The 26,105-nt window shown below is 43.5% G+C and overlaps 1 protein-coding gene across 4 annotated transcripts in view; it reads right to left on the bottom strand.

The window, feature by feature from the left end:
* The window catches only part of MEGF6 (multiple EGF like domains 6), a 370,082-nt gene that overhangs the window by 51,357 nt on the left and 292,620 nt on the right, over positions 1–26,105 (bottom strand). For all 4 annotated transcript variants that reach the window (XM_066607377.1, XM_066607379.1, XM_066607378.1 and 1 more), the window contains 8 exons: positions 13,242–13,367; positions 10,981–11,103; positions 8,150–8,272; positions 6,803–6,940; positions 5,164–5,286; positions 4,167–4,289; positions 3,325–3,477; positions 2,625–2,756 (listed from right to left, as the gene is read on the bottom strand). In XM_066607377.1, coding sequence (XP_066463474.1) covers positions 2,625–2,756; positions 3,325–3,477; positions 4,167–4,289; positions 5,164–5,286; positions 6,803–6,940; positions 8,150–8,272; positions 10,981–11,103; positions 13,242–13,367 — 1,041 coding nt within the window. The remainder of the gene's footprint in view (positions 1–2,624; positions 2,757–3,324; positions 3,478–4,166; positions 4,290–5,163; positions 5,287–6,802; positions 6,941–8,149; positions 8,273–10,980; positions 11,104–13,241; positions 13,368–26,105) is intronic.

Genomic DNA, 26,105 nt, shown 5'->3' with positions numbered 1-26,105 from the left:
ATATACAGGGAGATATATAACTTATACCAGCTGTACATATATAACTATATACCAAAAGATACCTAGGTTATACCAGCATAGTCTATATCACTATGTAAAGGCTCCTATGCCTTTGGCTATGCCCCTACTGCCACCCGACCCATTTCACAAAATCACCTGTACATGATATTAAGGTGCAGCACAGTACACCCAATATGCTACCGTATTAAGTCAGGGTGCAAATCGGTGACAATACACTATACAGAAGACAATCAATAAAATGTCCCTATCACACAGGCAATGGAATGGCCAGTAAAACCTGGATTACTTTCTAGCTCTGAGGAAACTGTTCACCATATAACAAATGCTGAAGAGGAACAATGACCCCCACTAGAATTTCATTTACTACATTATATAAGCAGCAACTAAACTGTGTACACTATTGCCAATAGTGACATTAAGCCTCAGTAATGCAGATATCTGCAAACAGTCAGGATGCTAACACTTAACATGTCATAATCTCCTTCATGCTAAACTAACCGTAAAGTTATTCTGCCAATTATTTAATGTAGGTGACAGATTTATAAACACGGCACTCAAGTTAGGGGTCACGAGCTAATCAAGGCAAACACTCGTCATGATAATAAGATTTATGAGCCATAACCAGTGAATAAAGGCTTGCATCCGAAACAGGCAAACAGACCCATCTCCATCATGTGAAAATGTTTTTGTATTTTTTTTTAATGGATTAATAAAGTTCCTGTTTTATATTTTCTGCTGCTGGAGTTTTTAGTTTTTTTTTATGTAGTAAGCAGTGTTCCAGGATCAAACCTATGTGGTAAGCTCAATTCTGGTCCTGTATCTTTGTAACAAGCTTGTGCAAGTGTGCATGTGTATGGCGGAGTCAGGAGAGACAGCTACTTGCCTAACAAGCATTTGGTTGACAGTTACCTAAACAGTTATCTAAGTTAGCAGCATTAAACTGACTCAATAGGGAGCATGAGAACTACGTTTTTTGATAAAGAGTTCCAAATCCCTTGCATAGAAAGTTAAAAATGATACAATTCCGTTTCCGTGCAGCCACCACTAGGGGGAGCTCACTATATACAGTTTTACTATTGAATTCAGTGTGTAATTAGTATGCAGTAAGCTCCCTCTAGTGGTGGCTGCAGGCAAGGAGAATTCTATCATTGAATTTGTCTATACAGGGAATTCGGAGCTCTGAATTTCACAGTCTACTATCCAGTTACCCTTAAATATGACACAAGGCTAAGCTCTGTCCAGACACGGATACTTCCAAATCTGCACAGAGCAATGTAGCAATGCAGAAGTCTTTTATTAGCAGATTTCTATATTCTGTAGAATGACTGCTGCGTCTGGATGGATCTTGGCTTGTGGACAGACATGGCCTTTGCATGTAAAGAAAAGATTAGATGAACAATAAAAAAATTCTTACTAAAATATTTTAGTAGAAACAGTTGACACAAATTCTTAAAAACCAGACATTGATACCACAGTACAAAGCGGCAGTACTTACATCCAGGACTCTGGTGTTTGGCACGGAGGAGATTTACATTGAACATAAACCAAAGTTTCACACAATATCTGCAACCACTGCTCCAAGCAGCAGAATATAATATCACTTCTATTTCTAAACATGGAAAGTGTCGAGACGCCAAAGTAATATACCAGTCGGAAGACAGGCCTGGATTCACAGATCTCTATGGCCAAACCAAAAGCAACAGACTGATACAATCCAGACTTCTAACAAAAGGTTCCATCAACGAGTGACTTGGCTTCTTCAGGATGAGACTGTGATGATGTGGCAACTTATTAGGGCTCTTTCACATCAGCATTAGGGTATACAGTGTTCCTGCACTGTTCAGGGAAAAGGAAAATGGCATTCCCTGCCGAACTGTTCTGTCTTAGGACAAAACTAAATGGCATCGAACAGCCCCCCATAGACTATAATGAGGTCAATTCAAATTCAGGCGAGCAGTCTGACATCTTGCCGGAGGTTCCGAACAGAACCTCCAACACTGATGTGAACAAGCCCTAACCACAACATATGAATTCAGCAGCAAGAAACACAGCAAAGTTAAAAAAATGTGTAACCACCACTATGTAACAATATAAAAAGCTATAGAGCAACTAGGACAATATGGTCTTTTTCTTACAAAACCAGTGCCATGCTGGTCCATGGGCCGCAACTGGCATTGCTGCTGAACGGCAGTCAATAAATGGGGCTGAGATGAAATACTACAACACAGTCTGGCGCTGTCCTGGGAACAAAACGAACATGTTTTCCGAGCCTCGTACAAACCTTTCAGTTTCTCAGTGATATAAACAGTTTGATATGTAGAAAGCAAAATGAGAAAAACATCCCCACTCATGGCTAAAGTACAGGGTGGGCCACAGAAAAGTATGTATATGTCCCTATGTCTAAACTACTGTCGTGACCAGAACCCTTCCTGTCCTCTGCTCCGTCCATTCAGCTCCACCATAGGGATACTGCGTGGATCCAAATCACCATTCACACACATTAATCTAGCCAGTGAGGATATGGATAGTGACTTGGATCAATACATTCCCTTACTATAGCAGACCCATAAAGTATTATTACAGACTAATACCACTGAACTTACTCTGATTGCAAATAAGTCCAGTCCAGCCCGCAGCACATATACAGCCGTCCTCCTCTGTGGTGCAGGTGGCGCCATTCTGACAGTCGTCACAGGTTAGCGTGCAGTCTGAGCCAAACGTACCATCGAAACACACTGCAAGTGCCAAACAAAGGAAGAATTAGCAACACTTTGGCATAACTGGATAGTATATGCCACAATATTTCAACTGCCAAGTCACACACTCTTAAAGGGATGCCAAAATCAGATATAGCTTTTTCATAATCTTTTGTGGAACACTTTTTTTTTACTTTTTAGGCAGGATTTTATTTTATTTTTTAATGTTAACCCATATGGAAATAAATGATGAAACAGAATATATGCTGACATCTAGAGGCTGGTCCTTTTTTTGGATTTTGCTATTAGTTCCATTTTCTTGAATAACCAACATTCCCTCCTAAAGCTAAATAGGAAATCTATAATATTCAGTTCATCACTTTGCAGTGTTATGACTACCATATGTACTAATATGTCAATGTAATTAGATAGATTATGTTACCATTTACTAACACTGTAATCCCCCAATGAGACAAGACCCCCGGTAGAAGCTAACTGGGGTGAATTCCAGTAATAACCAGTAAGTGGATACATTTTCATGGAGGGAAAGTATAATGCTGATTGATGTATAGTATAGCAAATTACGATGATCTGTATGCCTGGTTACCAAATGATTCAGACAGTGTGTGTTCTCCTCGCAATTCTGCTTCTTCTTCATCATAATCGTCATCAAATATCTGGGAGAATTCATCCCGCAATAAAGTCACCTGAGGAAGGGAGTGCTCCGTCGGGAGCCGCCGGGAATCCGTTTCCTCCATGCCTGGGAAAAGAGAGGGAGGTTCGGAAAACGTCAAATAAAATCCATTCAAGACATTAGTAAGAAGTAGAGGACAGATGAAAATAAATATAAATTCAAGATCAGACTACATTGGTTTTGTTTGCAATCCTTAACCCTTTCCAATTCACTGTCTGACATCTTCCTACATTCTGATTGAAGCTTGTACAGCCCCAATGTCAGAAGACGTCCGACAGGGTATTCTTACCATCTATTGCCAGCCACTCCACTGTCGGAGCCTCTTTAGCACACACACTGGTTTTAGCCAGCAGATGGCACTGTTGTATAACAGCAAAAAGAAAAAGCCTTTTAGGAAACCCTGCATCCAAAATTGGATTGGAAAGGGTTAATCATGGAAACACATAGGTCAGTTTAGGAGCTGCATACACAAAACAGGAGGAGATTTTTAATCAAGACTATTTTGCAAAGTTCAAATAGTTACATAGTATGCTAGGCTGAAAGAAGACAATGTACATTTAGTTCAGCCTGTTTCCACTCCCCCTTGTTGATCCAGAGGAAGGCAAAAAAAACCAATGAGGCGGAAGCCAAATTAGCCTATTGCATTACGCGAGCCAAGAAATGGATGCAAAGCGTAAGCCTTTAAAGTGATGAACACTCCAAACAAGCTTCCTATAGAGTACTTATAATGGTATGGTCCAAGTTGTGTATATTACCAGTACATCCTTTTCCATCTACATTCAGTCTGTATCCAGGATTGCAGCTACATTGGAAGGATCCAGGAAGATTCTCGCAAACTTGGTGGCATCCTCCGTTATTTAATAAGCATTCATTCACATCTATATGGAAATTAGTTGAGATTAGTTGAAGGATTTGTAACCGCCATCATACTCTATAACTGCTTTGGAGCTTATGGTGGGGGTGTTGCAGGGTTAGATACAATTAAAGGGTTGTACTAGGATCACAAATTAACTCCTAAGATAGGATAGAGGAGAACTTGTTGATCAGTAGGGGGTTTCACCTTTAAAACCTTGCCGATCTTGAGAACGAGGGACCTGTGTATCTCTCAGCCTGTCACTACAAGGGTGACATCACAATGGAGCACTGGCCAAACATGCGCGGCTACTGCGCCATTAGTTTCAATGGGGTTAATGGAAATTCCCAAGCGGTCGATGTTCGGCTATCTCCACAGTCCCATTGGAATTGAATGAAGCACTAGTGCATTTGTGTGACTGATGCTCCATTCAGTCTCCATCTCTCTGTGGGGGGTGAGCTGAGCTCACAATGAAGAGGACAGGGGATACGGGACCCCCATTCTCAGGATTCGTTGGACTCTCGGTGGTGAGACCCCCACCGATCAGCAAGTTATCCCCTTATCCTGTAATTTAGAGATAACCTGTGATCCTCCTGCAACCCCTTTAATCCCTTTACTCTTTCCCATGACAAGCAGATATCTGGGAAGAGCTCACCTCCTCCACAGGAACCTCAACATAGTATGGTGGACATGATCTAAGGGTCAACTATTTTTCTCTCTGACTAGTGGAGAGATAAAAAGCAAACAAGTGCTTGGAGCTCCCTGAAGGACAGGGCTGTTGATAAATGGACACAAAAAGATGGAGAAATTAAGGTTTTTGCTATGGACTGCCTCTCTACTACAGACATTGATGGATGGCCACATAATAATTTTGAAGTTAAACACCATAAAGCTTTTACCATCACATCCGCAGCCGTCAATGTTGAGCCGATAACCAGGATAACAGACGCACTCGTAGCCCCCGACATAATTAGAGCACTCTTGCTGACAGCAGGAAGCTCCGTTGGTGCACTCATTGGCATCTGTACAGATAACTGTCATGTTAGAAATTGCATCATTTACATACATATGTGCTACAGATAGGATGAGTTCCTCTTATAATGTATCATCCTTATAAGCTGCAGAGTTTAAGTTTACTGGCCTTTAAGACAGTCTTTGCTTTCTTTTTAGGGGGGGTCACATGGTACCCTATAGTGCCCACATAATGTTGCTTTAAGATGCCTGGGTGCCTTTCCATTGGTTTTGGCACAACAGGCCAGTCAGGGGTGCAAGCTTCTGGTTTCCAGGCTGCTTGTCCCTAAGGCTAGCCTTGCAGCCAGTTACCCATGCCAGCATTTATAGTCTAGGTCAAGAGCTTTTGGTCTTGTAGCGGTTTACACAGTCAATCGGCGTGACTACAAAAAACTTTCTGTCCTGAGATTTACCATAAATTTCAGAACAGATTGATTAGTTTACAGAGAAGTCTAGATAAAACAATCTGCACTCCAGGATGATATATATGTGTGCCTGCACTGATACATTGTAACAAATTATCAGGCCCGGAGGGAGATTTGTGTGATTGATGAGTAAACTCCCACAGGATTATCTAGACTAGACACAATTCTAGAAAACAAATTTTCCCACTTCCCAATCATTGGCAGTGAGCTGAGATCTTTAAAATGTGGAAAAGGAGAGATTTTTGCCAATGTATAATAGAAAGTTGCAGAGTTTCATTAGCATAAAACCAGAACATCCCCTTTAAGAGCGAGCAGCCAGATCTCCTCATCTGTGAAGCTCTCGGGGCTTGTTGCTCTGCAGTAGATTTGTAGACTCACATGACCTCCTGTTGGACAATCTTGGTTAAACAATTTAATTTAGCTGGTGGCAATATCTGTATCTGTCCAGCTGGTACGTGACTGGAGTGTGAAGCTGCACCAAGTGTTTGATCCTGGATGGAGCGAAGCATAAACTATCTCCATAAAGAGAAGCATCTGTGGACTATCAAGCAGATAAATAGTCTATGCGCTGCACCAACACCTGTGCTAAGCGGCATCTTGGCACCATCCAGGTGGATGTGTAATTGGCACCATTCATCATAAACCAGGGATTTCCAAGATGTGCGTCTGATCAGCTGCTGCACACTACAACTCTGAGCATGATGGGAGTTGTAGTTTCCCAACAGCCTGAGAGAGAGATAGCACCTATAAAGAAGTATATGCCAGTCCAAAAAGTATCAAAAAGTTTATCATAGACAAATGTTGGGGATCGCTGTTCTGGATGCTGGGGACTGTGAGAGGACAAACTGATTATTGGGAGATGGCAAGAGTCACATGACACAATGCCCCATTAGTCTTACTACAGCATTACCCACAAATGAGGCTAGGTGGGAACGCCGTTTCAGGCAGCACCCTCCTCTGACTACAGGGGGCAGCATTCTGGCACATATGCAGACCACCTCAGCACTTTCCCTCCTCCAATTTGGGAAGTAGGTGTGCCTTTACACTTTTTGCCAGTCAGCAAACACAGCGCATAGAAAACACATAAAAAACACCTTCTTACCCACACATGTTTTTCCATCCGAGTCCAGATCTAAGCCCCGTGGACAGACACACATGGGGCCAGTGCTGCTGTGGTGACATTCATGCGAACAGCCACCATTGTTGATCTCACAAATGTTAATAATTTCCATTTCTATCCCTAGAAGAAAAAAATATAGGAGATTGAAAAAAATATCAATGTGGAATTGTTCTGCCTTCCTGGTGCTGAACCTCATATGGAATCAGCGCAGTCGCAGTACGATCAAGAGAAACATGGCTGGCCATGTGATAAACATGCAATCTGGATGCTAAAAAGTGGCTGTAGTAAAACCTTGAGAAAATAGTCGCAGTGTTTTTTTAATGTCACTTTTTATCTTTTTCTCTATCTACAGCTGATTTAAAAATTCATAGCGCTGTCAGACAACTTTGCAACTGTCATCTAAGCTATCACAATGCACCTGTCTTTAGTAACAAGAGAACAAGATGTACCAGAAAACATCACATAACTCAAAATTATTACAAGATAAGGCCGGTTTCGCATCTGCGTCAGAATCTGCTGCTGGTGGTTCCTTCGCAGATCCGGCTGAAAATACCAGAAGAAAAACCACTGCATGCATCGCTTTTCTTCCATCCATTATAGTCAATGGGGTCTGTCCAGCGCTGTTCGGTTCTGTCCAGAGATGGAGTCATTCTGCTCCCCTTTCCGGTTCCCCGAATGGACCAGGAAAGCAGAATGCCCAATGCAGATGTGAAACCACCCTTAGAAAAGCAAAAGATTTACAAAGTTACCCAACAGTCTTCACAGATTTAAGGCCGTATATTACACGGACGATATTCTCACTCAAGTTTTAACCGTTGCGAGAAGCACAGAAGTCGGATGGAAATGCAACCAGTTATGGGTGTATCTACAGGTGCGATTTTTCTCTCGGAGCAATGCTGTTAGAAGGATCGCAGCATGTTCTATTTTTCTACGATTCCGCAGAAAACATACCTATTATTTGCAATGCGTAAGCTCAAAATCAAATTGCACTGGCATGTACCATGATGCGATGCGATGTGCTTTTCTCACAAAATGCATTGCACTTACAATGAAAATCGCGGGTTTTAGAGTACAATATCAATCCAAGTTTCTCAGACCGATGTCGCCCCCGACCTTGTAAATACAGAGTTACGGGTGAGATGTTGTAACCTTTGGTTTAAATGTAGAGTTCTCCTTTAAATCTATACATAGTTCTGAAAGTGAAGCTGCAATCCAACCAAAGATTCTGTAATTGTGTTTTTCTGGCAATAAAAGGCACCAAATATTTCACAGCCAAAACAGCAGATTTGATGCAGATGTTAGGAATGTTCCCCCCCGTGGAACACTTACTGTAGCACTGTTTCCCATCAGCTCCTAACTCATATCCAGGGCTGCAACCGCAGTGGAAGGAACCTCGAGTGTTGAGACAGCTGTGCGCACACATGGCCAAACCAGTCACGCATTCATTAATGTCTAGAAGAAGAAGCAGGGGATATTGGAGGGAGATTATTAAATGTGAAAACCAGGGGCTGAAGCATGGGAACATTCTGCCAAGAAGAAGAGTAATTGCCTCTTGCTACATTGTAGTGAGTTTCTTAATACCCGGTTCCACTTCACCTCCTCATACTATGAAGCTAAGCTATATATAAATGTACTATAAGGGACTACATACTATGGGGCCCATCCCTGAGCATCCCATGTCTAAGAGAACTAAATTTGTAGTAGAAAAGTAAGTGGGGAATTGTCCCGTGGGCAGTGATGTATTATAACATGGGCAGTTTGGGCAGCCAATTGGGGCCAAGGCTCTCGGAGGGACCAATGGCCTTCCAAGAATTTGTTGCATGTTGCGGTTTTGCAATGATGCCTGGCACAAATGTATGTGGCACCCACACAGATTAGGTCACATGACTATATCTGTGTAGGTCCTGAAGCCAGAGGGCAGAGCTGCAAGGAGACTTCACACAGAAGGAGCGTGAGCTGGCCTGGTGTCTGCAGATATTTTATGGCCCTCCCTGGGTTTCTGAATTTCAGGATCAGGTCTGTGGTTTGAATTCATTCGTGCTCCTATAGAGGCTGATGATTGCCACAGAATTACTCTGTAGTCAGAAGAATTTGTCATAACTCACGACCACAGATGAGGAGAGTATGAGCTGCTGTGGAAGGGTCTGGGATCTATATTTTGAGAGTCTGCATCAGTGAGAGTATGTATTAGTATATTTAGTGGTCTTGTTTATGGGTCTCTACTTGTTTTGGATGGGTCTAGTCTAGGGTTTGTATTTATTTCTGGGCCTGTACTCATTCTGGGTTTTGATCTGGGATCTGCATTTATTCTAGAGTATTGATTGAGGTCTGAATTTAGGGGTCTGGTCTGGGATCTATAATTCTCTTAGGGTCTGCTCAGGAGTCAATATTTGTGTTGCTATAGACACTGGTTGTGGCTATAGAAGCAAAATATGTCTCAGCAGTAAACTCTAGTTTTCAGGAGAATTCGTCATGGTGGTCTGGGTCAAATGGGGAGAAAAAGGAAAGAGAATACCAACAGACAGAGAAGACATCACATCTGAGCCACTGGATTCACAGCCAGTAGGCTCTCCTGCCTGTTTTAGTAAATTCTTCTTTTTCACAAAAAGTCTCTGTGTAGCAACTGCCTAATTGATACCTAGGTATTACAATTCCTTTTGTCATTAGGATGTGTCCCTACACAGCATGATACTATTAGCCATTATTGGACATTGTCAATGTGTAGAGACCCAGGCCTTTCAAAAAAGAAATGGTGACACCAAGTTGTCAATGCTAGTTTGTCACCTTAATGGGGGTCTCAATTTGATCTTCGTCATGGGGCCCCTCTCTTGTATGGTTATGCGAAAAAATAGACTAATTGGCCATCATGGGTCTCTGTGCTTTCAGGGAATACACAGATAGCACATGGCCCAAAAATACAGCAAGCAGCGTGAATGGGGCCTTAAACTACTAATTAATTAATAGTATTTTTATGTGAATAATAATATTAATGGGGCTACCACAAATAGTATTTTCTAATCCTACAATGGCTACTACTGATAATAGCAACAAAGATAAGAATTGTACAATTCCTAGTGATAATAACTGACGTTCTGCTACTAACACTAATAATATTATCACCAATAGTAAGTCTACTACTAGAGATGAGCATACTCGCTAAGGGCAATTACTCGATCGAGCATTGTACTTAGCTAGTACCTGCCCGCTCGGAAGAAAAGATTCGTCTGCCGGCTGCGAGCGGTGGGGGAGAGCGGGGAGGAAAGGAGGGGAGATCTCTCTCTCTCTCTCTCCCCCTGCTCACTGCCGCAACTCACCTCTCACCCACGCCGGCAGCCGAACCTTTTCTTCTGAGCGGGGAGATACTCGATCGAGTAATTGTCCTTAGCGAGTATGCTCGCTCATCTCTATCTACTACCTTATACTATGGATAATGGTAATGCAACAAATACAACTAGTAATAATCCCAAAAATAGTAACTGTACTACTCCCAAAAATGCTAATATTGTTATCATTCAGGCCAGCAACATAATTGCGTATTTCGGCTCTGTGTTTGTAATATGGAAGTCTGTCCCAAGTTGATTGTGGGTCACTTGAGATCCGCAGTCTGGCCAGAATGCACTTCTGTACTACGGACACAAACACAGATCTGATATACACAAGTGTGTTCCGGCCTAATAGTAATACTACTAGTAATAATTCTAATAGTAAATACCAATTTCGTATGTTCATGATGTACAACAGATCAATGAGGAGAGTGGATGTGGATATTGATGTGGGTGTTGATTTTGATGTATATAATGTTCCTATGACAACACTGAATTATTAGTGTACAGGTTGAAAGTGTTGTCATAGGGATAGTGCAGTAGAGGAGCTGTAGACTTTTTCACGTTCCACTGACACTAATGTTCCACCTAGGTTGTGTTCACACATGGTGTTTTTTAAAAACCACATGCTATTTTTTGATGCACTTTTAAATTGCAGAACAATCACAGTCTTACACATCTCTTCAGGTAATTGCATTTAATTTGGCTGAGCTGAATGCACGACAGATAGAAAAGATAGAAAGCATTTCACAGCCCATCCTCTCTGGGGCCCCAGGGACCATTTGGTTTACAGATCCAGATTTTACATTGCAATCCTATTGATAAAGCGTACTGCACCTTCACATGTCCTTCCATCGGCTGCCAGTCTGTACCCGGGGTGGCATGAGCATTTCCCCTGTCCTCCATCATTGGTACACTGGTGCATGCAGCCTCCGTTCCTGGTTGAACATGGGTTGCTCACTGTGGAAACACATTGAACCAATTATAGAGGAATTTTCTACAGATCTTTCTACTACTGAACTTTACGTTGTCTTGCAAAACCGGTGGTGGGGAGGGGGAGAGAAGGAATATTCAGAGTAATTAGAAGTAACAAGAGATAACAGGGAAATGTGCTACTGATAAGAAGCGGAAACATGAAGAATTGCTTACTGCTCAATCTCATTTCCTATCAAAGATGCAAAAAAAAAATTCCAAATATAAACATCACAGCATAATGTAGACCTCTTAAAATAACTGTAAAACTCTCCATCCAGTTCTTCCTGGCTCAGTCCTGCAAAGCATTCAGAATAATTAGTTACAATAAGGTACCCAGCGATCACCCATGGGCACTAAGGTACCCAGCGATCACCTTTGGGCACTGATGTACCCAGCGATCCCCCATGGGCACTAAGGTACCCAGCGATCCCCCACAGACACTGAGGTATGCAGAGATTACCCATGGACCTTGAGGTACGCAGCGATCACCCATGGGCACTAAGGTACCCAGCGATCACCCACGGGCACTGAGTTACCCAGCGATCATCCAGGGACACTAAGGTATGCAGCAATCACCCATAGGCACTGAGGTACCCAGCGATCACCCATGGGCACTGAGGTATCCAGCAAACACCCACGGACACTGAGGTACCCAGCAAACACCCACGGACACTGAGGTACGCAGCAATCACCCATGGACACTGAGGTGCTGTCATGTTGTGCTTCTGTGACGTGTAGTTCTAAGGGTTTCCAGGAGCACACTTCCACAGGTGGTACTAGTCATTTATTCCTTTTGCCATTTTCCTCATTCCCTCTCAGAAGTGTTTGCAGTCATGCATGTTTTGCTTGCTTGCATGAGGCTCTAGGTAGGAGTCTTTGTTGGTGTGAACAGCGACATGTTGAGTATCTGTGTAGGTGACCAGACATGAGGTGTGAACAGTTACCTGTTCAGGGTGGATGTCCCTTGTCTGTCGCTGTGTGTGAACGGTGTCTTGTCTTTTACCATCTAGGCTAAGCTAGGCCCCTAGGTTTCAGCACAGGACCATCCCTATTGGGACGATCGCCGTGCTTGCAGGCAGGACTCTATGGGGTTTAAGTTGTCTTCTTAGAGTAGGGACTCAAGAGACAACAAGGACCCTTGTCGTGGGCTCGTGACCTTAAGTATCTTTGCCAAAATACGAAACAATACCTTGTACGTACTTTAGCTATTCCATCTGCTTATGTGTGTTGGTATTCTAAGTGTTTTGGTGTTTGTCAGTCATTGTTGGATGTCTACTCGCAAGTACCGTTTGCAGTTCAGTTTCTTATGGTGTTCAGTGTGTATGCACGTTTCTCTATCCCAATCCTTTCCCTCCACTCCTTGTTTGGGTTATGTCCGTGAAGTCCATTGTTGCCTCAGCTTGCATAGATGTAACAGGTAGCCAGCATGCACTCACGGAGGCCGAGGTAGTCAGCGCGCACCCACGGAGGCCGAGGCAGCCAGCGCGCACCCACAGAGGCCGAGGCAGCCAGCGCGCACCCACGGAGGCCGAGGTAGCCAGCTCGCACCCACGGAGGCCGAGGTAGCCAGCTCGCACCCACGGAGGCCGAGGTAGCCAGCTCGCACCCACGGAGGCCGAGGTAGCCAGCTCGCACCCACGGAGGCCGAGGTAGCCAGCTCGCACCCACGGAGGCCGAGGTAGCCAGCTCGCACCCACGGAGGCCGAGGTAGCCAGCTCGCACCCACGGAGGCCGAGGTAGCCAGCTCGCACCCACGGAGGCCGAGGTAGCCAGCGCACACCCACGGAGGCAGAGGTAGCCAGCGCGCACCCACGGGCACTGAGTTGCCCAGCGATCACCCACAGGCACTGAGGTACCCAGCGATCACCCACGGGCACTGAGGTACCCAGGGGTCACATCTATAAAATAATAAAAGGAACTTACAGCCAAAAAAATTCAGGCTCCCTGTAAACACTGCAGTTCAGCACTGACATAACCTGAGACCGTGGTAATATGCGTGTGGTAGACGTAGTAGAACACCCATTGTATGTATTCAGTATGCCTCCATCTGGTCTGCTGCCATGACACCTGCAAACCCCCAAAATAATCTGAATATCGAATCACACATCATTACTGTCACTTACATTCACAGTGTTTGCCATCTTCCTTCAGCTGGTAATTGTGTCGGCACCGACACTGATAATGCGCCACAGTGATCTGGACACAATCGTGCTCACAACCGCCATTTGCCAGGGAGCAGGAGTAGAGAGCTAAGATGTAAGAAAAAAGGGAAGAAATCAGAAATACATTATAAACATTAAGGGTTGCAACCTACAGCATTGTTCAGTCTGATCAGCCTGTTTTTATGAATAGAATGTCAGAATTGTAGCTAATGGTGACTCTAAGGCCGGCGCCACACGGATGCATTTGCGCATGCAAAATTTATGCACGCAACATGCAAAGAATAGAATGGGTTCGTTCACATGCACGTATTTTCTTGTGCATTTTGGCTGCGCAAAGAAAAAATAGGCAGTATATTCTACTGTCCTCCGCATTTGCGCACAAAAGGTCCCCATAGAAATCAATGGGTGGTGCACAAATGCTCGTGCAATACGCTAGGAGATGCGTAATGTGCTTCAGAATTCTGCTGGAGGAAGAACACATCTGGAACGCATTAGACTAATTAGTCATTTAAAACAGGCGCAAAATCTAGAGTAAAATATACCGATGTGCATGCAAAAAAGCATAATTCGTTCTGCAAAAATGCTGCGCAAATGCGCATGCGCCCGTGTGATACCAGCCTTACATACACAGAGCAGTAGAAGAGAAAGTTGGGTAACTGCAGATTTATATACAATCCAGGGAATTAGGAGTAAGAAGCCCTATGGGCAATATAATGGCTGCCACTAGTGGCCTTCACTCAGCAGCCAGCCCAATGTCATATCTGTATCCCGCAACTATTACTCTTAGTATTGGACCTTCTGAGCCTATTAGGCCCAGATACAATCTTGAACACTTTAGTCACTGTAAGGCCTCTTTCACACAACTGTATGCGTTTTTATGCTCAGCCGTACGCTGCTAAAAAAAAAAATTGCATGAAAGAGAGATGAGCCGCGATCAAGTCCTGATTTTAATTAGCGTTTTCTTGTACATTCACACGGGCGTCGTATCGGCGAAAAAAAACATTGCAGCGTGGAAATCCCTCGATTAGCAGAAATCCTCTGAATGGCTGCTAATGCTTAAGTAAAGCCAGCTGTAATCTTTTCCCAGCGTTGGACTACCCTGGTAAATTTCCTCCCCTCCCTTTCTTATCCTCTCCCATAGAAGGCAATAGGAGCTGCCAGCATATGTTGGCAAAATATAGGGCAAGACCTATCCTCTCACACATCGTATAAAATTGGTCGCCGTTGTGTTATTTTTCCTGGCGCAATGCTTTTTACGCACCTAATAATCGCTCATCTGAATGAATACGTTGGACTCCAATGCTTTGGATGGTCACGATTTTTTTGGACACAGCTAAATTAGCTGGGAATTTCCAAATTATCATGTAGTTTTGAGAAATAAATGGCAGTTGGATTATGGTAGTATTTCTGGATTATAGAATGCTGGATTAATGGAATTGTACTGCAAATGTATTTTAGGTGTGTGTATTTTAGATAACATTCTTACGAAGCTGTCAATAGTGGCATAGCCATAAGGGTGCAGATGTGACTGGGCCCTGGTGCCGGAGGGGGTCCGAAGGCTTCTCTGCCACATGAGATGGCAGCAGTATTACAAAATGCACATGGTAAATTGGGTCCCATTACAGACTTTACGTTGGAGTACAGAAGCTTTAAAGTGCAACAAAACTTTTTAAAAACTTCTGACATACGGTATCAGTGACATGTCAGAAGTTTTGATTGGTGGGTCTGGATGCTGAGACCCCCCACGATCACTAGTAAGAACGGGCGGAAGCGCTCATCTTTGCTGTACTTGTTCAGCTGTTTCCATCATTGATTGCGAAGGTGTACGACCTGCATAGAGAGTCTATGGAGTCCGTGTACTGCTCATGATGACAGACCAAAGGGCACAGCGCTCAGATGACTGCTTCTGCCTGATTATTGGTGGGGGTCTCGGCACCCTGAGCTCCCCTACATATTAAAACTTCTGACCTGTCACTATGACATGTCATACGTTTAAAAAAAGTTTAGCTACACTCTAAGGCTGGTGGCACACAAACTGTTTTTGCTGTGGAATCCGCGGTCGGCGTCCGCATCGCGGATCCGTAGCAAATACCACTCAGAGCATGCAATGTAAAATCGATTTTTTTTCCTACACACTCATAGAATCAAATTGTGATTTCCGCTAGTGGAGGAAAAGTCGCAGAACACTCTATTTTCTTGCAGTTTCCGCGTGGACGATGGCGTGGCACAGGAAAAAAAATGAGCATTGCGCATATCCAACGGCGATCCATCTGGACCATCTGCAGTACGAATAATTCAGGTCAGCCGAGAACAGGGTCAGATTTCGCTGTGGGCTCCCGAATGCTGAATCCGACCCATTTGTGTGCCGCTGGCCTACGTTCTCGTGGTTTCACACCTGGGCCCGGGATTCCACTATCCTGCTCCGAGCAAGAAAAGGGAATTCCCGCGGCCGAATGGCTTTGTCTCAGGATGGAACTGAACAGAGTAGGAGGGACCCCTTGCAGCGCTTTTTCTTCCGGTATTTGGAGACAGATCTACAACGTTACCTCCGCAGATGTGAAAACGGCCTTACATCCCGGACTATTACCATAAAAATGAAATATGTATTTACCCCCCATGCATTCTGGGGTCCTATGTGACCCTGGCAAGGATTAGAACATGTGAATATAACGCGTTCAGCGATGAATAATCTGTATATTTATTGTACTTGTGGTGCCAACTCACGCTGAGGCAGAGCGTGGCACAATGCAGACCCCGATGAATAGATCCCACTGTTTAATCCTATTGCATATTCACTGTGTACACAAGAAGTTGTTGTGGTTCCTGCGGAGTGTTGTGCCGGCACAACTTCTGATATTGTTGGAGCGCTTAAGAATATAAATGTTAGTTTTGTTGATTATAACAAATCCAATACATGTCTGCGAGCAGAATTCTGCGCTGTGATAAGACCAGCGGGATTATGAATTCTTAAAGACGTCTCTCTGAGTAACTCATTTACTGCCAAGGATGGGCCTATTGAAAGCTGGGAATGTCTCAAGGGATACTGTATCTTGACAGCTCTTATGATTAACCTTGGAACGCCTAAGGTGAGTGAGTCTCTCAGAATCATGCCATAATGTTTTTGAGAATTTGCGGTATTTCCTTTTAGCGTTCTGTAATATCCCCTTCACTATTCCTCCTTCATACTCTTCCATATATAACATGATTTTGCATTTTCTTTCGAGATTATGTATAAATGCGATGACTTAATTTTGTTACATAGATACCTAGTCTGACACACTCAAGTTATTTCGCGGGTCACTTGTTCTTCCCGCCTTCATGCCTCGCTGGGGATAGCAAATATTGTTTCAGAGTGGTTTGGGGTAGATCTCACCACAATTGATGTTCCTCTTTCTCATGCTATCTGTTCAGATAGGACAATTGGCCAGGTGTTCCTTAAAATGCACTTTTTGGCGTGGGTATTGTTTCCTCTTGTTATGAAATCAGCGACTTGTACTCTTACACCCAATAACACGTTGTCCAAACAAGAGCAAGGAAGACGAGATTGCAGTTATCATAAGAGATATGTGGAGCATCAGTCCTCAGATAGTGGTAGTCGGTGAACAAGCTTGTGTCTTCAGAATGGTTTCCCTGCTGCTAGTGTTTCGGCATGTTGAAAAGAAAACCGAGTGACGCAAAAATAACTTGTTTTTTGTGGAAGAAGACAACAGTGACCTACAGTCTAGCGACGATGAATTCAACCCCAAGCCAAATGACAGTGAAGAGGATCACATTGCGAGTGAAGTCCCAGATGAGCAAAGTGCTGAAAACATTGATGACAATTTTTGAAGGTAACAACCACCGGCTGCTGAAAATTCCTGCTATGTAGGTCAAGTTGGCTTTCTGTGAAGCAGAAATCCACCGGCACCATGCAAAGTGAGACGATACAATATTATCAAGTCACAAACAGACAAGGTAAATCTGCTACCTTTGAATATATTGGAGAGTTCAGTGGGTGCTTTTGATTTGTACATCTGTGATATTATTGATACAATTGTTGAGTACACCAATTTGGAAGCAGAGAGAATTTCATAGAGAAAAAAAATCATTGTTCACAAGGCAATAATGGGATTCAGTAGAAATTAGAGCTTTGATTGGACTGCTGATCACTGCAGGTCACCTGAGAAGAAGTTTCTTGAACGTCCGTATTCTGTGGAACAAGAAGTATGGTCCACCAATTTCCAGCTCCACAATGAGTAAGGGAAGATTTGAATACCCAATGAACTTTTTGAGATTTGATGACATCATAAATCACTCCTGCAGTCATACCGATTCTGCTGTCACATGGCCAAATATGCAAATAAGGGAGATGGAATAAATCCTCCACAGTGCCACCTATTGAAAGGCAGCATTCCTTCAAGTCAAAGTCAGACTTTTTATACAAGCCTAGTATAAAAAGGATTTATTCCATCTCCCTTATTTGCATATTACCCAGAGGAGCGTGCTTGGCCATTTGAGTCTCCTCACTTAGTTTATAGTAGATAGTTGCTCTCCCTAAGGAGAAAAGAGCGTTTCTGATGGCCAAATATCTGACCATTGTCTATGTGTATAGCATCGCTCACTCTCCACCTCGCCATACCATGCACATCTCCAGCCCCTTTACCTTCTGTACCACCCCATCACTTGTAGTATGTAAGCTCATTGGAGCAGGACCCTCACCCCCATTGTTTCCATCAACTGATTACTATGTAACCGTGGTTCTGTAATTTTTGTACTTTTTGTCTTTCTGTATTCCCCCTGTCTATGTAAGTGCTGCGGAATATGTTGGCGCTATACAAATAAAGATTATTATTATTAAGAAGTGTTCAAAGGGCTATAGGCAACTTTCTACCTTTTCGTGAAATATGGGACCAAATAAATCACAATCTTCAAAAATACTACTTTCCAGGTGTAAATCTGACTACTGTTGAGCAATTAGTCCCGTTCCGAGGTCGCTAGTGCCTTCACCAGTACATGAGTTCAAAGTCAGCAAAATACGGAATAAGGACCTTCTGGATATGTGACTCCACTTTAATATACTGACAGGCTTGCTCTACTTGGGTAATGAAGGCAACGTGAGGGGAACAAATATTGCATTCAAGGTGGTGAATGAATTGGCAATAAGGTATTTCGGCACCCATGAAAATATTACCGTGGGCAATCTTTTTTTCAACAATGGAACTCGCTGACCACTTGTTGAAGAACGGGCTAGCGCTGGTTGGCACAGTGCATCAAAACAAGAGGCTCATTCCAAAGGAATCTCTTCCCAGTAAACAAGGGTCGGTAAAGTTATTTTTTCAGTTTCGGGAGAGACCAGTCCTTAGTGCCCTGTGTAGTCTTATTGGTGACATATCCTGACTGGAATGCGAATAAAAAGAAAACCAGAAGACAAATGTTCCTTACTGATCTACCTAAAGATTTGGTCCAGGAACATATCTTGTATAAGAAAAAAAAAATAATAAAGAGTTTCAATGATAACTTATAATATGTGTTAGTGATATTCTCAACCATTTAATGGTGAAATGGCAGAAAGTAACAAATCGTTGACAAAGTGGTCCTCTGAAACCGCATTCATAGTGAAACGTGCGATACCATAGAATCATAGAATGGTAGAGTTGGAAGGAACTCCCAGGGTTATCGGGTCCAACCCCCTGCTCAGTGAAGGATTCATTACATTATCCCAGACAGATATTTGTCACAGCCATGCTGTGAGTCTAACGGACTTAGGTTGGGGATCCACGTAAGACAAAAACCATAGGAGTTCCAGGGTTAAAGGAAACCGGTCACCTCCGAACAGCACAATAAACGGGAAGCTGGGATATATTCTTTTATACTCTCCCGATGCCCCGCTGTCTCTATGGCGAAATCCATGTGGCAAACAAAAATCTGACTCTTTTCAGATTGACATGCATACATTCTCCTATAGAAGAGCACATGCACAGCATTCTGAAAAGAGTCCCATTTTTGGGCGGTGCACGGACTTCACCGCGGAGACAGCGGGGGATTGGGAGTGTGGGTGAGTATAAAATAGATCATCGGGCTACCTGTCACCTCCCTGAATGGTACCACAACTTAGTTTATAGTGTACTGTTCAGAGGTGACAGGTTCCCTTTAAGCATGTAGTTAAGGGGTGCGCCCCTGGTGGCCATTGACATACAGGTAGAATGCGCTCTGCCCTGTTTTCTTGCTTAATGGTCATTGCTAAACTACATTATTACTTGCTAAATTCAGAAATGTGTCATGTTTCATCCATAAACTGACCCGAAAAGGTCTTGTACCGTCCTCTTCCTCCCACTTTGTAATATACTTTGTTTCAACTCTTCACCACTTTGAAGATTCCTGCCTGCTGTCAGTGAATGGAAATATTATTGTTTATATGGAAGGTTGAAAACCTGTGCTGACCAAATACTTCTCCCAACTGATGACTTGCTGCAATTGTATCCAGTCTAGAAATTGCTCTGTGAGATGAACCCATCAGCAGCAAAAATCCCTCTTGTACAGTATTATTAGCCTGTCACAATACATCAGCTTGGAGAACAAGCTGCCTGCTTCTTACAGGATTGTATAGACTGGAAACAATTGGCGCAAACAGTCAGCTGTGAGAGGTATTAGGCCAAAACAGGTTTTCTTCCAATTAACAAAGGTTGTTTCCATTCACTGACAGCAAGCAGAGATGTTGCAAATATTTGATGCACAAAGTAAATTACTTTTTCATTATGTGGTGTCTAAGCATGTCTTGTATGTGGTCGGACAATTCTTTTAAATCCTACATATTGTGAACGAGACAATCATGTAATGGAGCACCCCCTTCCATTCACTTTGTCAACCTTTGAACTCCAATATAGTTTACAAACCTACATTGCATTGCTAATCTTGCACTGATCCTGACTTATACTTCTGTATTTTACTCCAGAGCTGCACTCACTATTCTGCTTGTGTAGTCACTGTGTAAGTACAGTACTTATCTTGTATTTACCCTGAGTTACATCTTGCATTATACTCCAGAGCTGCACTCACTATTCTGCTTGTGGAGTCACTGTGTAAGTACAATTCAGTACTTATCTTGTATTTATTCTGAGTTACATCCTGCATTATACTGCAGAGCTGCACTCACTATTCTGAAGGCTTCAGAGCTGAAATCTTCAAGTATTGCCTGCTCTCCCAATGGCTACTCTGTGCTTGTTCTGACGATTTAAATTCTGGCAAGTTTTATCATTTTTCTAGGCACTGTATAGTAATCTGTAATAGTGAAAAGTAACTATCCTCCAGCACTAACGCGCTACAGCTAAGTTGTTAGGAATGTGTCTAGTAGTTGCTATTGGAAACAGTCAGCAAGCTTGCCATCAGAGCGTCAACTATGCTCATTGGTGGAGCTATTCATACATTTTCACCTACATTCACCAACCGGCTCGGTTATCGCTTGGAGACATCATATGTCTCCACCACATCCCAATGGGTAACTTATTATGGTTGGAGGTCCAATGACATTCTCTGCAGCCCTTACATTACACAGATCTACCATTCCGGATCCTAGCAAAGCTGAGTGACAACGGCCGTGACATTCTTAGGTTCATCTAAAGTGATGTTCTTCAGTAGTTTCTCCTGTTCTATTCCAACATTCTTGGCATCAGGCAACAGTCCGCACTGTCCACAGCCATTATCTTCTGTTGTCTTGCATGCAGCGACCCAAAACAAACCCGCTAAAGGTGCTAAGCTGCAAACTGACTGTTATTATGTATTATTACTGAACAGCTGCATTCCACACTGGAACAGCTAATAGGAACCAGAAGTTGAATTTGGGCACATCACTCTGTGAACTAAATATATTCATGCTGGCCGAGTGCCACCTCCAGCCCCTTTACCCGATAGTACCTCTTCTGGCTCCAGATCCACAATGTTAGCAATTTCTAGAAGTAAACTTGAGTCAATCTCAATTGTTTATCATAGTGAAAACTGATTGAAATCCACTCGCATTACTTCCATCCTCTCTAAAAAGTCGGGACACTCCGTGGGGGTCAGTAACCAGCTGCAAGACTTACAGTAGAACATTAGTGAAGAACAATCAGTGTTCTGTCAGGGTCAAACTACAACCACCATCATCCTTAGCCAGGGAGTACACAAGGAAGGGGGTTCTCATGGCCAGTGAACAAGGCGTGCTCCTCTTGGTGCTATTGATGTGAGTGATCCATAGAAGTCAATGGAGAGCCCAACAATATAGAAAGAGGCTCTCATGGCCAGCGAACAAGGGGTGATACTCCTGGTGCTATTAATGTGAGTGATCCATGGAAGTCAATGGAGAGCCCAACAACATGGAAAGGGGCTCTCATGGCCAGCGAGCAAGGGGTGCTCCTCCTGGTGCTATTGATGTGAGTGATCTATAGAAGTCAATGGAGAGCCCAACAGCAGGAAAAGTGGTTCTCATGGCCAGTGAACAAGGGGTGCTCCTCCTGGTGCTATTGATAGGAATGATTTCTAGAAGTCAATGGAGAGCCCAACAGCATAAGCAAAGCCACAGCCCTCAAAGAGTCCCTTGACTCTCTTCCATAGTATCATCAAGGTGCACATTCCCTGTTAGGGTGATCATAGACATTTGTTGGTAGATTCAATGATTTCCGATGGCATCGTCAGGCAATCAGATGTAAATGGAAAACCATGGATCACAGGCAAGGCTCTACTTTTCAATGAGGAGCCAAGGGACTGTGGCAAGTGGTGTAAGAGGACTATGTTTGTTGGATCAATACAGTGGTCAACTATATCTGCTCATACCTATAAAAGCTCCCCAATATCTGACCAGTGGTGTTACTTTGGAGGCCATGTTTTAAAAATCTCATGCTCCCTTGTCCTTGGATGGCAGTGAGACGTGACTCACCTCTATTCCTAAATGTAGGCAAAAACCAGCTATTAGGGTAGTAGCCATTAAGTACCTCCCACCATCCACAGTGTTAACTCAACACATTCCTACTGGATATGAGGCATGGTACAAGATTCTCTTGCCCATCCATACCACAGTCATCATTGCAATTTAGGGACCTGTTAGATAAGGGCTTCAGCTTCAATCTCAACTAAGTGCAAATCATTACTGTACAATTCAGTAATTCCCTTCCTTACAGCTAACGAGAACTTCACGATTCTTGTTTGCCTGAGTGAATGAGCTGGTGATGTCATGAGCTGGTGATGTCATCACCAGCTCGTTCAAGATCAGGCAGCCTGTTGAGACAGGGAAAGCATCATTAGGAATCATGAACTTCTTGTTCACTTCTACTTCAATGTTTTACATTCCTGTGTGAAATACTGAAGATGAGTGTTTAAATGTAACGAGAAGCCAACGAGCCGATGATGCTTTTTATGTTGGCTGAAACTGAACGATGATCCAGAAGCGCACAATACTCATTCATCATTGGCTCACTTTTAAACTGAAAAATTATCATTCACTTTTGTTGGTTTTAACGATTTTTGGAAGGCTAGTCGTCCGTCTAAACGCACCTTACATAAAATACCAAATTGCTCTTGTATCTACCACGGATCCCCCGATGCTCGAATACAATGGCATTCCTTTTGCTGATGTGATTTGGGACCTTGTGCAGACATTTATCTACTGAGAATGAAACCAAGTGTATACAAGCTGCAGCTGTTTTCTTTATTAAATCATTTGTTTGGGACGGGATTCACTTTGGGCTGTTGCCCTTTCCAGGGGAAATAGACAGACATGCGTGTATAATTTGGTTGTAGATGGGTTGCCAGAAGTGTAAAAAACACACACCCTATCCCTGCCAAAATGTTCGTAAAAGAACAACTCCAACTGAAAGGCATCATGTCCCCTGCTTAATCCCTTGCTTTATGAGCGGACCGAGGAAACAAGAAAATCAAGCGAGATACCCTTGTTTTAGTGGCAGACATACTGCCACCTCTGCACAGAAAAGTGCAGTTGGCGCGATCAATACATGATGCCAACACTTGTTGACGTGAATGTGGGAAACACATGCAGGTCTCCACAAGAACATAGACTGCATTACCTGTATTTCTGTGCAACATACTTGGCCCCCTGTTTAGCAAACAGCAAAGTCAAATAACCATTCATTCAGGAGTATTTCCTAGTCAGGGTTCCACAAAACTTTGGGTGTCCCCCTGGCAAACAGAGCTAGCAAACTGATTTTGGTAGGAGTTTCTCAGAAGATGACTAATTTTGGGGGGCATATTAGCACCCAGGGGCGTAACTATAGAGGGTGCAGGGGATACAGTTGCACCCGGTCCCAGGAGCCTTAGGGGGCCCATAAGGCCTCTCTTTTCCATATAGGGAGCCCAGTACTATGAATAAAGCGTTATAGTTGGGGGCCCTGTTACAGGTTTTGCACTGGGGCCCAGAAGCTTCAAGTTATGCCTCTGTGCAGCATGGTTTAGGTATGGGTACAGATAGAGGGGGGGGGGCAGCTCACCTTTTGCATCAGGGCCCCTAAGCCTTTAGTTATGCCCCTGTTAGCACCCCTTAGTCATTCATAAGAAACCAACTCATCATTGAGTTATATAGGAGCTGTATAACTCAGTGAGCTCCCTCTAGTGGTAGCTGTGGGTAGACATAATTTTATTATTTAACCAGGGGATTGTATGAAGGGAGCAGAGGATTTGGAGCTCAGTGTAGAATCTTTTTAGACTAATGCTGCCTGTCCACGGGCGATTTTTCACTGCATTTCCCACGGCGATAATTGGGCCGCGGGGAACGCAGAGAACGCAGTGAACGCTTTCCATAGGCTACTATGGAAAGCGCAGCCCTGCTGTCCACAAGTGGAGAATCATAGCGATTCTCCACTCGCGGAATTTAAATCGCAGCATGCGGTGAGCCTATCTGTCAGACAGGCTCAGCGTGAAGAGTCGTCAGCTCTCCCCTGCTCCCTGCCGGCGGCTCCCGTGGCGGAGATTTGCCGTGGGATATCGCTACGCCTATGGACAGGAACCCTAAGTAGAATTAAGTTAAAGGGACATGTTTCAGTGTAGATCCCCACCATTAAACACTCTGCTATTATAATCCAAGATGGAGATTAAAGAAACCAACTCCGACCACCAGAGATATTAGTAATAAGCCCATAGCTATCATAGACAACCATAGAGAAAAGAGATCAATATTAACTCTTTCAATACCTTAGACCACCAAGCCCTGCACAAACCTTAATCTAGCTCTGACTAACAGACCGGATCCATATTGCCACCAGCATTACTTTTTACTGCACAGTATGGGAAGCGGCCAACTAAAGACTCTTGTTTAGTTATTTGGAGACTCAGCAAAACCCGATATATTTATTGGCGTCTTTCTATTAAACGCTTCCTGCTTCTGATAAACACTCGAAGACTAAAATAAACGCTTCCTGCTTCTGATAAACACTCAAAGACTAAAATAAAGAACTTGCGAAACATGTGAGTAGCCGCCTAAACAGAGACACGTATCAGAGCTATTGTCCCGATACCTGATGTGGTTGCAAACTTCCCTCCCTGAAACGCGTCCCGCCACTTGTCACCTCATCATAGCGTACCAATCTTATAAATGAGGTGGGAGGCAGCGCTGGAGCAGAGATACTCACAATTAATGTCGTATCTCGCCCAGGACCTGATGTTTTACTTTCCTCCTCTCTAAATATTACAAGGAGTCGATGCAAATTTCAGCCGTATGACTTCATCCCTGATTTATCTTGTCACTGTAAGTAGAGAATATTTAGGCGTTGTCCTCTCGGGACTGTTGGGTCAACATACAAGTCTGCATGCTCACAGAGAACATTAAACCTCATATGCTTGGTCCATGCCTTGGGCAACCCAAATTGCTGAACTGTCCCTTGCCGAAGTCTGCATTGGGACTGGATGGCACATAAGTCGCTCATGCAAATCCATATCTTCTCACTTTACGAAATGAATCATAGGACTATTAGGGTTATACAGAAATATGGATGTGGCAAAGAATTCATACTAGTTTCTTGAGTGGTCCCATAAGTTTTATCAATATTTCAATCCCAAAAAGTGAACCTTTTAAGCCCCACCAACATTTCACTTCAGATCACAAAATCAAGACTGTTGGCCATGTGCATGTGAGCAAGCCACCATAGTAAATACATCCACAGTGCCCTCATAGCTTGATGCGAGCCACTTCAGGACTCCCCGTTTCTTAGTCATAGGGACTTAGGGCCCATTCACATGGGCATATTGTACAGTATGTTCGTATTCCTGTACATTCGTATTTTTGGCGGACATAATACGGACACAGCATATGACATCACTGATTTGCATTGTTGCATTCAAAGGACCATTTTTTCATGGATCGATCGATGGCTTAAAAACAAAGGCAGCATGTCCTATTTCTATCCGGATTTACGAACTAAATTCACCCATTGAAGTCTATGGAATTGCGTAAGAATGCAACAAATATGCAGTTGCATGCGTATTCACTTGCCAGGAGACAGTGAGCTAAAAAAGTGATATCAAATGCGCTTTCTTGCGTTTTTTTTTTTTTTGCACATGTAAAAAATGCGATGCAATGCAGACGTAAAAAGCGAGCACACATCGAAAACGGATGCAACATGCATATATACACAGTGAAAACGGTGCGCTTTTCACAGACCAAGACTGCATACGCCTGTGTGAAGGAGCCCTTATAGGAGAAGTAAGTCAGTCCCTGGCATTCACTACCAGCAAGCAGAGATTGTGAAAATGGTGGGGAATTGAAACGTAAAGTACAGTAAAAAGTTAAAGATGATGATGGAATGTTATCCAACAAGACTAGGATGTGGCAAGCTGGAGGCACGTGTCACTTCCAGCTCAGTATGGAAC

This window comes from Eleutherodactylus coqui, chromosome 6 (assembly GCF_035609145.1).
Source record: "Eleutherodactylus coqui strain aEleCoq1 chromosome 6, aEleCoq1.hap1, whole genome shotgun sequence".
Lineage (NCBI taxonomy): Eukaryota > Metazoa > Chordata > Amphibia > Anura > Eleutherodactylidae > Eleutherodactylus > Eleutherodactylus coqui.
The sequence above is the reverse complement of the archived record's forward strand: the minus strand, read 5'-3'. Positions and strand labels throughout refer to the sequence as shown.